Source organism: Oncorhynchus masou, chromosome 21 (assembly GCF_036934945.1).
Source record: "Oncorhynchus masou masou isolate Uvic2021 chromosome 21, UVic_Omas_1.1, whole genome shotgun sequence".
Lineage (NCBI taxonomy): Eukaryota > Metazoa > Chordata > Actinopteri > Salmoniformes > Salmonidae > Oncorhynchus > Oncorhynchus masou.
Window position 1 is genome coordinate 16,001,541 of NC_088232.1, and position 14,361 is coordinate 16,015,901.

Below are 14,361 nucleotides of genomic sequence, written 5' to 3' on the forward strand. Positions count from 1 at the left end.
ATGATAATCACTGTCCAATCAGTGCCGAGGGATTTGCAGTGCTCTAGCTGGGGATCTTCAAGGTCGCAGTGAGATGGCCACGGGTGACAGCTACTGATATCTGACTGAAAGGGATTTAGAGGGAAGCATATGTTGGTTGTTTAAGTCTGGGGACTTCAGGGGACAATTGGACAGCTTTATGTTTTGTTTCTGTCTTCTGTGTTGTGATTTGTAGCACAGTGTGTGTAATATTTGATGTAGCGTGTGCATTAAGTTATGGAGTTTGTCTATTGTTTCACTAACACCCAGCGTCATAACATGTTATGTAACGGTCATAACCATGTTATGATGTCTTAACAGCTGACATAACTTGTCAGCACCTGTCATAATATGGTCATAACACTGTCATGACCCATATATTTACAACTGTTGTGACATATATTGTGTTATTTTATAGCTGGTTATGACACCTACATTATTGTGTCAACACCCACATTTATTCAAATCCCTGCCAAGAAGTTTGTTATTTGGGTCATTTGTTGTAAAAAAAAATATTTTGCCATTTTTTTTCAATCATATTTTACACAGTGTCATAGAGCATTTCGACCATCCTGTGTCACTTTACTTGGAGTCAGAAAATACACTTTATGACACTGTCACGAAGCATTATGACCATCATAATCATATTAGCCAGATAGGCCTCTCACGTACATACCCTATTTTTGACTGATGACTGAATTAAGGGCATCTGGTCCTGCTCCTGAAATATGCTCCTGCAGTCATCCCAGTCATTGGGTAGGTGCATGTCTGACATCAGCGTGTGCACAATTACAATGATAATTTAATATGGTCAATTTCAGAACATTTTCAAAACATAAACATGCTTTTGAGAAAGTAGGCTATGGTGTAATGCAGTGGTTCCCAAACTTTTTATAGTCCTGTACCCCTTCAAACATTCAACCTCCAGCTGCGTACCCCCTCGAGCACCAGGGTCAGCGCTCTCTCAAGTGTTGTTTTTTGCCATCATTGTAAGCCTGCCACACACACTATACCATACATTTATTAAACATAAGAATGTGTGTGAGTTTTTGTCACAATACGGCTTGTGGGAAGTGACAAAGAGCTCTTATAGGAACAGGGCACAAATAATAATAATCAATAATTTTGCTCTTTATTTCGCCATCTTACATATAAAACCTTATTTGTTCATCGGAAATTGTAACTCACCACAGGTTAATCAGAAGGGTATGTTGAAAGGATGCACATAACTCTGCAATGTTGGGTTGTGTTGGAGAGAGTCTCAGTTTTAAATAATTTTCCACACACAGTCGGTGTCTGTATTTAGCTTTCATGCTAGTGAGGGCTGAGAATCCACTCTCACATAGGTACGTGGTTGCAAAGGGTATCAGTGTCTTAACAGCGCGATTTGCCAAGGCAGGATACTCTGAGTGCAGCCCAATCCAGAAATTTGGCAGTGGCTTCTGACTAAATAAAATGTTCACAGAACCTCCTAGCAATTTTCGATGAGGTTCTCTTGTTCAGATATCAGTAAGTGAACGGGAGGCAGGGCATAAAAGGGATAACAAATCCAGTTGTTTGTGTCATCCGCTTTTGCGTAATTGCGCACCCAACTCATTCAGGTGCTTCACTATATCACATTTGACATTGTCCGTAAGCTTGAGTTCATTTGCACACAAAAAAACATACAATGATGAGGGAAAGACCTGTGTGTTGTCCTTGTTAATGCAGACAGAAAAGAGCTCCAACTTCTTAATCATAGCCTAAATTTTGTCCCGCACATTGAATATAGTTTCGGGGGAGTCTCTGTAATCCTAGATTCAGATCATTCAGGTGAGAAAAAACATCACCCGGATAGGCCAGTCGTGTGAGAAACTCGTCATCATGAAAGCGGTCAGACAAGTGAAAATGATGGTCAGTAAAGAAAACTTTAAACTCGTCTCTCAATTTAAAAAAAAGGTCAATCCTTTGCCCCTTGATAACCAGCACACTTCTTTATGTTCTGTATGTTGGTCACTGCCCATATCGTTCCATTCTGCAGAAAATACACAAGAGTTCAGTGGCCTTGCTTTAACAAAGTTAACCATTTTCACTGTAGTGTCCAAATCGTCTTTCAAGCTGTCAGGCATTCCCTTGGCAGCAAGAGCCTCTCGGTGGACGCTGCAGTGTACCCAAGTGGCGTCGGGAGCAACTGCTTGCACGCGATTTACCACTCCACTATGTCTCTCTGTCATGGCTTTTGAACAATCAGTACAGATACCAACACATCTTGACCAACAAAGTCCATTTGATGTCACAAAGCTGTCCAGTACTTTAAAAATATCCTCTCCTGTTGTCCTGGTTTGCAGAAGAGGATGTCTTTCTTAATTGACCCCCCATAAATGTAACAGACATATACCAGGAGCTGTGCCAGGCCCGCCACGTCTGTTGACTCATCTAGCTGTAACACATATAATTCACTGGCTTGTATACGAAGCAGTAATTGTTTCAAAACATGTCACTGATTAGTCGTGAAATGGTGTTGTTTGATGGAGACATTGTCTGTATAGTTTTTTGGGCCTTTTCCCACAGCATTGTCCCAGCCATATCCGCGGCAGCAGGAACAATTAAGCCCTCCACAATAGTATGTGGCTTGCCTGTCCTAGCCACTCGGTAGCTCACCATACAGTATAAGACGCTTCTAGCCCCTTCTTATTAATGGTACCTGTTGCTTTTATACATGTCTTACTACTCGAAAGTTGTCTTAATTCTTGCTCAAAAAACTCCTGTGGCTTATTTTTCAAATTGCCATGTTTTGTTTCTAAATGTCTGTGCAAGAGTGAAGGTTTCATTGAGTTGTGAGATAGTACTTTTCCACTTATAACACACTGTGGCTGAAGAAAGGCACTACTCTCAATATAAGTGAACCCCAAATCAATGTAGTTCTCTTCATATTTGCGCCTCTTCGATGGTCCAATGTCCCTGTCTGTTGTTCGGTGCTTTCCCGGGTAAAGGGGCAGTAGCTGTTCGGCTGCATCAGATTCTCAACTGTCAGTGTCCGCTCTAGCTGGGCTAACAACAAATGTAGAATTACTGATGCTAGCATTGGATGTTCTCGTGGAAGCAGTACAACTTGTGTCGTCGACAGATGCAGGTGTAGTACTGCTTGTAGTATCAGTACTACCAGTAAAGCTGGTATGTGTCTCTATGGACGTGGGCCTTACTTTTTTTAACCATTTATCAATTTTCGAGCAAAACGGAATAAGCAGCAGCTACGTTTGGCTTCATACAGACCGTTAATGGAATTCCCGTGAGAAAGTAATGGTTAATGTGGTTGGATGTTAATTATTTGACTAGGCTACCTGTATTTGACATTGTGTTGTTATTTCGCTGAACACTACAGCCGTGGCCAGAAGTTTTGAGAATGACACAAATATTAATTTTCACAAAGTCTGCTGCCTCAGTTTGTATGATTGCAATTTCCATATACTCCAGAATGTTATGAAGAGTGATCAGATGAATTGCAATTAATTGCAAATTCCCTCTTTGCCATGCAAATGAACTGAATCCCCAAAAAACATTTCCACTGCATTTCAGCCCTGCCACAAAAGGACCAGCTGACATCATGTCAGTGATTCTCTCGTTAACACAGGTGTGAGTGTTGACGAGGTCGAGGCTGGAGATCACTCTGTCATGCTGATTGAGTTCGAATAACAGACTGGAAGCTTCAAAAGTAGGGTGGTGCTTGGAATCATTGTTCTTCCTCTGTCAACCATGGTTACCTGCAAGGAAACACGCGCTGTCATCATTGCTTTGCACAAAAAGGGCTTCACAAGCAAGGAGTTTGCTGCCAGTAAGATTGCACCTAAATCAACTATTTATCGGCTCATCAAGAACTTCAAGGAGAGCGGTACAATTGTTGTGAAGAAGGCTTCAGGTGCCCAAGAAAGTCCAGCAAGCTCCAGGACCGTCTCCTAAAGTTGATTCAGCTGCGGGATCGGGGCACCACCAGTACAGAGCTTACTCAGGAATGTCAGCAGGCAGGTGTGAGTGCATTTGCACGCACAGTGTGGCGAAGACCTTTGGAGGATGGCCTGGTGTGAAGAAGGGCAGCAAAGAAGCTACTTCTCTTCAGGAAAAACATCAGGGCCAGACTGATATTCTGCAAATGGTTCAAGGATTGGACTGCTGAGGACTGGGGTAAAGTCATTTTATCTGATGAATCTCCTTTCCGATTGTTTGGGGCATCCGGAAAAAAGCTTGTCCGGAGAAGCCAAGGTGAGCACTACCATCAGTCCTGCCAACAGTAAAGCATCCTGAGACCATTCATGTGTGTTGTTGCTTGTCAGCCAAGGGAGTGGGCTCACTCACAATTTTGCATAAAAACACAGCCATGAATAAAGAATGGTACCAACACATCCTCCGAGAGCAACTTCTCCCAACCATCCAGGAACAGTTTGGTGACGAACAATGCCTTTTCCAGCATAATGGAGTATAAGGCAAAAGTGATAACTAAGTGGCTCGGGGAACAAAGCATTGATATTTTGGGTCCATGGCCAGGAAACTCCCCAGACCTTAATCCCATTGAGAACTTGTGATCAATCCTCAAGAGGCGGGCGGACAAACAAAAACCCACAAATTCTGACAAACTCCAAGCATTGATTATGCAAGAATGGGCTGCCATCAGTAAGGATGTGGCCCAGAAGTTAATTGACAGCATGCCAGGGTGGATTGCAGAGGTCTTTAAAAAGAAAGGTCAACATTGCAAATATTGACCCTTTGCATCAACTTCATGTAATTGTCAATAAAAGCCTTTGACACTTATGAAATGCTTGTAATTATACTTCAGTATTCCATAGTAACATCTGACAAAAATATCTAAATACACTGAAGCAGCAGACTTTGTGGAAATTAATATTTGTGTCATTCTCAAAACTTTTGGCCACGATTGAAGATGGTTTAATTTTATTTTTGGCCGTGAAACAAGGCTACTCAGACGAGGGAAAAAACCTCACCAAAATGTATAGCCCCGTTGGAAAATATAAATGGACTGTTTGAAAATGTGAAGAATTTTTTATTTAAATGTGAAGCACATTTTTAATTTGGCATACACCCGATGGAATTGTGTGTTCTGTCTCATCTGTGTGTGTTTGTTCTCTGACCGGAACTAATCTCACAACAATGACATTTCACCCCTCTTTCAACTGTCAACCACTGAAACTTTAAACAAGCTACAGTGAATGTGTCATGGCTCCTATCAACTGAGGCTCATGAAGGGAGAAAAAAAAGTGTTATTTTTGATTGCATGAGACTAACTGTTTTGCACCAAATGTCGCAGTGAGTTTGTGAGATAATGTTGCTACTGAATGAAACTGAAGATGACCATATGACATAGTACCGTCCGGATTTTGCCGTAAAGCCAAATCTGACCTTGGCTCCAACTATCAACACCTCCAACTTTAAACAGCTCACTGTTCTTACGGCCTCTTTACGGAGCAACTCAGGTCACGCTCTCTCACCATGCGTTGATGAATGGCTAAGGCCGAGTTTGTTTTGGGATGAAATCCCGGGCCGGTGGCAGTAACGTATGAGTGTATTAGGAAAGCGAAAATCAGGGGGAAGGGATGGGGGATGGAGAGATCGATAGAATTTCAGGTGTGGAGGACAGCAGATATAAACCTTGCACCAAGGAGGAGATGAAGAGGTCTGTGGGCCTCATCTGAAGATCGATAATGGAGCTCTGCTGGCATATGGAACATTTTATTTAGCTTATTTTACTGGAATATTTCTGTGGGATAAACCCTCCTTGAGATGAGTGATTTTATTGCCCAAGACAACAATAGTTATACCTTCTTGGAGTCATTATAGTCCAAATTTGGATTACTTACAAAGACCCTGTTTAATGAACATCAGTTCTGTATAACAGGTCCTAGGGATGGAGAAAATATGATATTTTAGAGCAATGTCATGTTACTGTGATTCTTCGCTCAGATTCATCTCTACATTGAACTGTGTATTGACAGATAAGTCAGAACTTAATATCCACCATGCATGCACATCCCTCTGCATCCCACTATCTTTCTATACACTTAATAGACAGACACTATGGTTCTGCCAACTCCTTAGTGAGAGAAACAGTCTGCCTCAGCAGTATTTTACTGTCAGCCCTGGTTAGGAAATGACTGTAGGGACTTTGTCATGTCTGACTGCTTATAAAAACATACTGGGCATTAACTTACAGAAGCACTTCCATAACTTACACAAACTCAATTAGGATGTGGAGGCGTGAGCGGCACAACCACTTATCTTGTGTGTTTACGAGATAGAGGAGCGGAGACCGAATGAGACTGAGCGTCGTAGCCACGGTAATCTGCACTCTGTCCCTATATGTTCCTCTGGAATGGGGACTGAGGGAGGGCAGCTAATTTGGACCAATTTAAAGCCTTTAAGCTAACGTCGTCACAAAATGGCCACTGTTTACGGTCCTTAGTGTAGCTATTTCTGTTTGTTGACACACACACGCACACTGCTTAGGTTCTACTTAGGCAATCTAACGTTTAAGCGCGTTGGGCCAGTAACCAAAGGGTCTCTGGTCCAAATCCCTGAGCCGAGTAGGTGAAAAATCTGTTTATGTGCCCTTGAGCAAGGCAATTAACTGTAATTGCTCATGTAAGTCGCTCTGGATAAGTGTACTAAATATGATATGTAAATGTTAAGACTGTTTTTAAAAGCATTATTCTAGTTTCTTGGGTGATACTGTACATTAATAACTTTAATAGTCATTATTATTATTATTATTGGAACTAGCTGCCAATACAGTGTATGTGTTTTCCTGGTGTTGCTAGGATGTTTGGTGTGTAAAACTGTAACCTCAGTGTGGTTTTGTTTAGGTAAAGCTTCCACCCTAGGAGGATGGTAATCATGATCGCTGGGATAAACCCTCTAGATTCCGGAAAGGATGGAAGCATGGCTGGCTGGCTGGCAGGCAGGCAGGCAGGGATTTGACATCTTCGGGCCCTTGACCTCCTTTAGAGAGAGAGGAATAAGAAAGATAATCTCCTAGTCGGTGGGTCGGGTGGTGGGTCGGGTCTCCTTCAGGCACCAGAGGGATGAGTTGATTTACTGTCAAATCTGCCGGATTATCAATAATCTCACACAGACCCCGATCTACTCACTCACACACCCAGAGCGAGAGGTTGTTTGTGTTGTGAGCGTGCATGTTCGGTTGCGTGTGTGTGTGTGTGTGTGTGTGTGTGTGTGTGTGTGTGTGTGTGTGTGTGTGTGTGTGTGTGTGTGTGTGTGTGTGTGTGTGTGTGTGTGTGTGTGTGTGTGTGTGTGTGTGTGTGCAAAGGTGTGTTCGCATGTTCATACTTTGCTCAAAGTAGGCTACCCAAGAAAAAGAGAAGGGCTTCTGTTCTGCCCAGAGAACTACAAAAAAATGCTTCAATTTTCCACTTGAGCAGATTTCAATTTACACACACATCCCCCTCTGTCTCTCTGTCCTCTGGGTTATTGACAGCATTAAGACTGCTGTGATAAAAGATTGGCCACTTAGTGGAACTCAGGCTTTGTTTTTCTCTGCTAAGGACACTCACTCACAGAATGGCAAGGTTGGCTATAGTGAACTGTCAGTGTTGTCACTGGTGGGTGTACCTCTCTGATGAAGGATCTAATGCCCAAATAGGTTGGTTTGTAGTTTATGAACAAACTTTTTCCTATTTAATTGAACCCTGTTGCCTTCTAAGAGGGACTGGATATTTCTTAAGGGGGTGTGGTGCCTAGAATCATTGTGTTTATGTGTGACAGACATACTGTGTCTAGGGACAGAGCATTACATCAGCCTCTCAAAGCAGCCAAGGGCAGCCAGCTAGTCAATTCCCCTTTAAAACAGAGCTGGGCCACCACAACTGTGTGTGTGTGTGTGTGTGTGTGTGTGTGTGTGTGTGTGTGTGTGTGTGTGTGTGTGTGTGTGTGTGTGTGTGTGTGTGTGTGTGTGTGTGTGTGTGTGTGTGTGTGTGTGTGTGTGTGTGTGTGTGTGTACGGGCACTACTGCTCAGCTGTGAAGGTGCGCGCGCTCCTGCATCTCCCACCCTTTTGTGGAGCCATTAGCATTGCTATCAGGACGAGCAGACCCTGATGCATATGTCAGACCACTGAGAGTCAATTACCTCAGCCAGAGACAGCCATTGTGTTTGTCTGTGTGTCCTGGCCTATTGGTATTTAATACAGATATATTAATATAGCTGACTGACTGATCAACATGAACTTTACCTGGCAATTTTGGAGAGACCACACCACCCCGAAAGTCTGACATTAACAAACTGTTATCTTTGAGTGTTTTATTATACACTGACTGTACAAAACATTAGGAACACCTTCCTAATATTGAGTTGCAACCCCTTTTGCCCTCAGAACAGCCTCAATTCGTCGGGACATGGACTCTACAAGGTCTAGAAGCGTTCCATAGGGATGCCCATGTTGACTCCGATGAATCCCACGGTTGTGTCAAGTTGGTGGACCATTCTTGACACACACGGGAAACTGCAGCAACATTGCAGTTCTTCACTCAAACCGGCACCTACTACCATACCCCACTCAAAGGCACTTAAAACTTTTGTCTTGCCCATTCACCCTCTGAATGGCACACACAACTCATGTCTCAAGGCTTATACTTATACTTCTTTAACCTGTCTCCTCATAGCTTTCACCTGGGTCCACCTGGTCAGTCTATTTCATGGAAAGAGTTCTTAGTGTTTTTAATGTTTTGTACACTCAGTGTATATTTGTTTAAATCCGTTAATGATAATGTGGTATTATTTTTTTTACAGTGAAGGTAATGATGAAGACTGGATACAGAGGTTGATGTTAAAAGGTTTGCAATAACCTTACTTGACCATACCTTGAAAATGACCACAAGCTCCGTCTCCCTTCTGCCGATCTCTCCGTCCAGGTGGTCTACAAGAATAACGATATCCGTCTGGAGCTCTCCCGTCTGGCCCGCATCGTAGACCCTAAGATGAAGATCCAGGGGGACGTAGTCTTCAAGTGTGAGAACGTGGCCACCCTGGACCCTATCTCCTTCGAGACCCCCGAGGCCTACATCAGCCTGCCCAAGTGGAACACCAAGAGAATGGGCTCCATCTCCTTTGACTTCAGGACCTCGGAACCCAACGGACTCATCCTGTTCACCCACGGCAAGCCCCAGGAACGCAAGGAGGCCCAACGCAGCCAGAAGAACACCAAGGTAAGCCAATGAATGATGAATGGATCAAACAAACAATTTACTTTAGCCTTTAGGTAAAGCTATGTCTAAAACTGTAAATAATCCATTCAATAGTGTAAGTAAGAAACAAAACATCTGCGTTCAAGGATCTTGGATGTATTTATCCTGTTTTGTAAAGATATGTGCTGTACCCCTATGATGAACTAAACATCTTGACGATCTCCCTCAGGTCGACTTCTTTGCGGTGGAGCTCCTGGATGGCAGTCTATACCTACTGTTAGACATGGGCTCTGGGACCATCAAGGTCAAAGCCACCCAGAATAAGGTCAACGACGGGGCCTGGTACCACGTGGACATACAGAGGGATGGGCGTTCAGGTGAGTCCTCTTTACAGTCCTCTCCCACTCTCTACTCCCCTATCCCCATCTCTCTATCACTACCTTCTCTCACTCTCTCTGAGTGTGTGTGTGCCTGTGTGTGTGTTGTTGTATTGATGTGAGTATCACTCTCTGCCCAGTGCTGGGCCTGTGAGGGTCTCATAGGGCAGACAGGTTGTTAGACAAGGCTGGGATGGCATGGCCAGGTGACTCACTGCAGCACATATTACTGCTATTGATCTACCACTGCCGCCATACACACATGGACACACATACACACACACATGGCTGCACACATAAACACACACACAGACGAACACAGAAGCACGTATGCGCACTGTTCAAGCTCTCCCATCGCACTCTGAATCTGAGTTAAGGACACACAGAGAGGCCACACACACTCTGCTGCTTGGCTTGAGACAGAAGCAGAGATAAGCCTGCCATACAGCAGAGTCTGCGCTGTCACTGTCTCTCCGTTCTCTCTCCCTCTCTTGTTCTATCCCTCTCTCCCTCTCTCCCGGAGGTATACTATAGTCACAAAGCTCATATATCGTCCCTAAGCTGTGAGACTCTATTTGACAGCGAGAGCATCAGGGAACCCTGTGCCCTGTATCAATACCTTACACAGACAGTGGATTAACCGATACGTTATGCTATGCTCAACATCTTCAGCATCTCAAAGGCTGTCAGCCGTCAAAACTCTACCATCATTGTGGATGAGTGTGGAAAAGTAAAGATACGCTGGCCTAGTAAAGCGAGGTGACAGCTACTGTGCTAGCATAGTAACCTTTTTGAAAATACTGTATTTATTGAGCACACAGATTCCAATTGGGCCCACATAGGCTAGAACAGGGGTATTCATTTCTGACCCTATGAGGTCCGAAGCCTGCTGGTTTTCTCTTCTACCAGATAATTAGTTGCACCCACCTGGTGTCCCAGGTCGAAATCAGTCCCTGACGAGAGGGGGAAAATGCATTGGAACTGGCATTGAGATCCAGATTTGAGTTTGAGGAGGCTAGTTTGGAAACTCCTGCCCTACAGTGCATGGGATCACTGTCTTATCTTACAATGATAGACATACAACGTAAAAATGTTCTATTTAATTCTGTGGTTTAAAGCCATCTCCCCCTCCTCTCCAGGCACCATCTCAGTCAACAGCCGGCGCACCCCGTTTACAGCCAGCGGTGAGAGTGAGATCCTTGACCTGGAAGGAGACATGTACCTGGGGGGTCTACCCTCGGACCGTGCCAACCTCATTCTGCCCACCGAGCTGTGGACCGCCATGCTCAACTATGGCTACGTGGGCTGCGTGCGCGACCTCTTCATCGACGGGCGCAGTAAGGACATCCGACAGATCGCTGAGGCTCAAAACGGGGCAGGCATCAAGCCGTCGTGCAACAAGGTGGTGGGGAAACAGTGCGAGAGCTACCCGTGTAAGAACAGAGGCGTCTGTAAGGAGGGATGGAACCGGTTTATATGTGATTGTACCGGCACGGGGTACTGGTCACGCACCTGCGAGAGAGGTAGGTGGAAGCGATTGATTTGTGTGTTTTTCATGCGTGCTTGTGGGTGTGTGTTCTGACTGTGTACAGTGCATTCGTAAGTATTCAGACCCCTTGACTTTTTCCACATTTTGTTACGTTACATACATAAAAAACTGAAATATTACATTTACATAAGTATTCACACCATTTACTCAGTACTTTGTTGAAGCATCTTTAGCAGCGATCTTTGATCGGGTTCAAGTCCGGACTCAGACTCAAAGACATTCAGAGACTTATCCCGAAGCCACTCCTGAGTTGTCTTGGCTGTGTGCTCAGGGTCGTTTGAAGCTGAACCTTCATCCCAGTCTGAGGTCCTGTGCGTTCTGGAGCAGATTTTCATCAAGGATCTCTCTGTATGTTGCTCTATTCATCTTTGCCTCAATCCTGACTAGTCACCCAGTCTCTGCCGCTGAAAAACATCCTCACAGCATGATGCTGCAACTACCATGCCAGGTCTCCTCCAGACGTGACGCTTGGCATTCAAGCCAAAGACTTGGTTTGGTTTCATCAGACCAGAGAATCTTGTTTCTCATGGTCTGAGAGTTCTTTCGGTGCCTTTTTGGCGAACTCCAAGCAGGCTGTCATGTGCCTTTTTTACTGAGGGTTGGCTTCCATCTTGCCACTCCACCATAAAGGCCTGATTGGTGGAGTGCTGCAGAGATGAATGTCCTTCTGGAGGGTTCTCCCATCTCCACAGTGGATCTCTGGAGCTCTGTCAGAGTGATCATCAGGTTCTTGGTCACCTTCCTGTCCAAGGCTGTTCTTCCCCGATTGCTCAGTTTGACCAGGCAGCCAGCTTGAGAAGAGCCTTGGTGGTTCCAAACCTCTTCTATTTAAGATTGATGGAGTCCACTGTGTTCTTGGGGACCTTCTTTGCTACAGACATTTTTTGGTACCCTTCCCCAGATCTGTGCCTCGACACAATGATGTCTCGGAGCTCTATTGACAATTTCTTCAACCTCATATGGCTTGGTTCTTGCTCTGACATGCACTGTCAACTGTGGGACCTTATATTGACAGATGTGTGCCAAATCATGTCCAATTAATTGAGTTTACCACAGGTAGACTCCAATCAAGTTGTAGAAACACCTCAAGGATGATCAATGGAAACAGGGTGCACCTGAGCTCGATTTCGAGTCTCATAGCAAAGGGTTTGAATACTTATATAAATAAGGTATTTCTGTTTTTTCTTTAATATATGTGCAAAACATGTGCTCTGACATTATAGGGTATTGTGTGTAGATTGATTAGATTTTTATTTTAGAATAAGGATTTAATGTAACAAAATTTGGAAAAAGGGAAGGGGTCTGAATACTTTCCGAATGCACTCTGTGCGTGTGTGTGTTTTTCTTGTTTTGTCGTGTGGATTTGATTTACATTTACGCCATTTAGCAGACACTCTAATACAGAACGACTTACAGGAGCAATTAGGGTTAAGTGCCTTGCTTTAAGGCGCATTGGCAGATTGGCAGATTTTTCAGTTAGTTTGCTCATTTACTGTTTTCTTCCTGGGAAATGGTTTATTAAAACATTAGTGGGCCTTTGGCAGTGGGCCTTTGTTCATTCGCCACGTGTCAGAGGGAGGTTAAGGCTCTAGAGGAGGTTGTGGTGATGGCTGTATTGTTGACACTGTTGAAAGATTAATGTGGTTTCTGCCCTTTTCCTGTGAAATTTACTCTGCCTAAGGCAATCTGGTTTTAAAGTTTCATGACCAGTTTCCAAATTGCATCGCTTGTTTTCAAAATGTAAAAGAAAACAGTACTTTTTATTCACCCCCCCATTTTCCTTATTTTATTGTCAGGACTTGAGGGTGTTGCATGTGTTTCAATACAATGTTCCATCTCTTTCTCGCTCTCACCTTTATCAACTCCTACAGTTACTTGCTGTGTCAAGTCTCTGACCTCTCTGTCTCTCTCTCTCCCAATCACACAATCACAGCCAGAGGTTATACAGTACAAACCCATTACTGGAGATAATATACCACAGTAATTCACTATACTGCAAACCTACTGCTTATTAATGGAAACACATACTTATCGATCCCCTCCATCCTTTTATCTCCCTCTGTTACAGACACATATTGTAATCAGGCCATCTTTGGTGCTATTCTTAGGGTCAACCCTCAAAGACCTGCACTTGTGAGGGAAAAGACTTATTGCAAACACCAGCGAAAGGGTTGGAATTACAGCTGTGTGGCCATATGGATACCTATTATGGAATCTATTCTAACGTGGTAGATGAAAGGTTCCGGAGTCTGTGGAACTGCTTGTTTACAAGGTCGCCTGTATATGACACCTCTAAAAACACACAGGATAAGTAGGTTTCTTTAAGTATGTGCTCGTATTGGAGTACAATAGATCAGTGAAATGTTGTTCGCTACGGATCCATTCTGCATGACCAACACTGAGAAATGAGAGGAGATGTCTGACGGATTGCTGTGCGAGGGGTATGTCTTTTAGAGGTATGTCTTTTTAGACCTTAGTTTACACAATCTTGTGCAATATAAGCTGTTTTGAAGTAAGTCTTTGGAATTCGCTTTTCTTCCGTAATGTTTTGGCACGGAACAAAGCACGCTGGTAATAAAGTTGAAGACAAGAGCATTTTGCTTCACTAATTTGATTAGAACAGAACGCATGACATGAAGGTACATTCCTCCGCTTCGATTATCTTTGTTGTGTGTGTGTGTGTGCGTGTGCGTGTGTGTGTGTGTGTGTGTGTGTGTGTGTGTGTGTGTGTGTGTGTGTGTGTGTGTGTGTGTGTGTGTGTGTGTGTGTGTGTGTGTGTGTGTGTGTGTGTGTGTGTGTGTGTGATATCAGTGTGTGTGTTCAGTGTTGATGTTATGAATGGTTATGGGTAGGCAGAGGCCAGGCAGGCGATAGCAGTGCCTGTGCTAGAGCTTTATGTCACAGCCGGCTGGCTACAGCCTTGGAGTTAATGGCTGTTGACTCAGGCACTGTAAAGGTCACCAAACCCAAGGCCCTGGGAGAGAGAGGCCATGGCCAGGAACCCATGGCTTCTCAACAGCATCACAGTGCCAAGCACACACATTGACACACATGGACACACGCTCCTACGCGCGCACACACACATATGGACACACACATACACATGCACACACACACACACATATGGACACACACACACATATGGACTCACGCACACACACACTCTTCTCCCCCAGTTTGTCAGATAGCGATAGTGATGTATGTTATTACTCATGCATGGAGAAGTCCTGGGGTTA

At 44.1% G+C, this 14,361-nt stretch overlaps 1 protein-coding gene across 7 annotated transcripts in view; it reads left to right on the forward strand.

The window, feature by feature from the left end:
• nrxn3a (neurexin 3a) overlaps positions 1-14,361 on the forward strand; it is a 470,965-nt gene that overhangs the window by 136,859 nt on the left and 319,745 nt on the right. For all 7 annotated transcript variants that reach the window (XM_064927553.1, XM_064927554.1, XM_064927555.1 and 4 more), the window contains 3 exons: positions 8,927-9,220; positions 9,429-9,576; positions 10,716-11,099. In XM_064927553.1, coding sequence (XP_064783625.1) covers positions 8,927-9,220; positions 9,429-9,576; positions 10,716-11,099 — 826 coding nt within the window. The remainder of the gene's footprint in view (positions 1-8,926; positions 9,221-9,428; positions 9,577-10,715; positions 11,100-14,361) is intronic.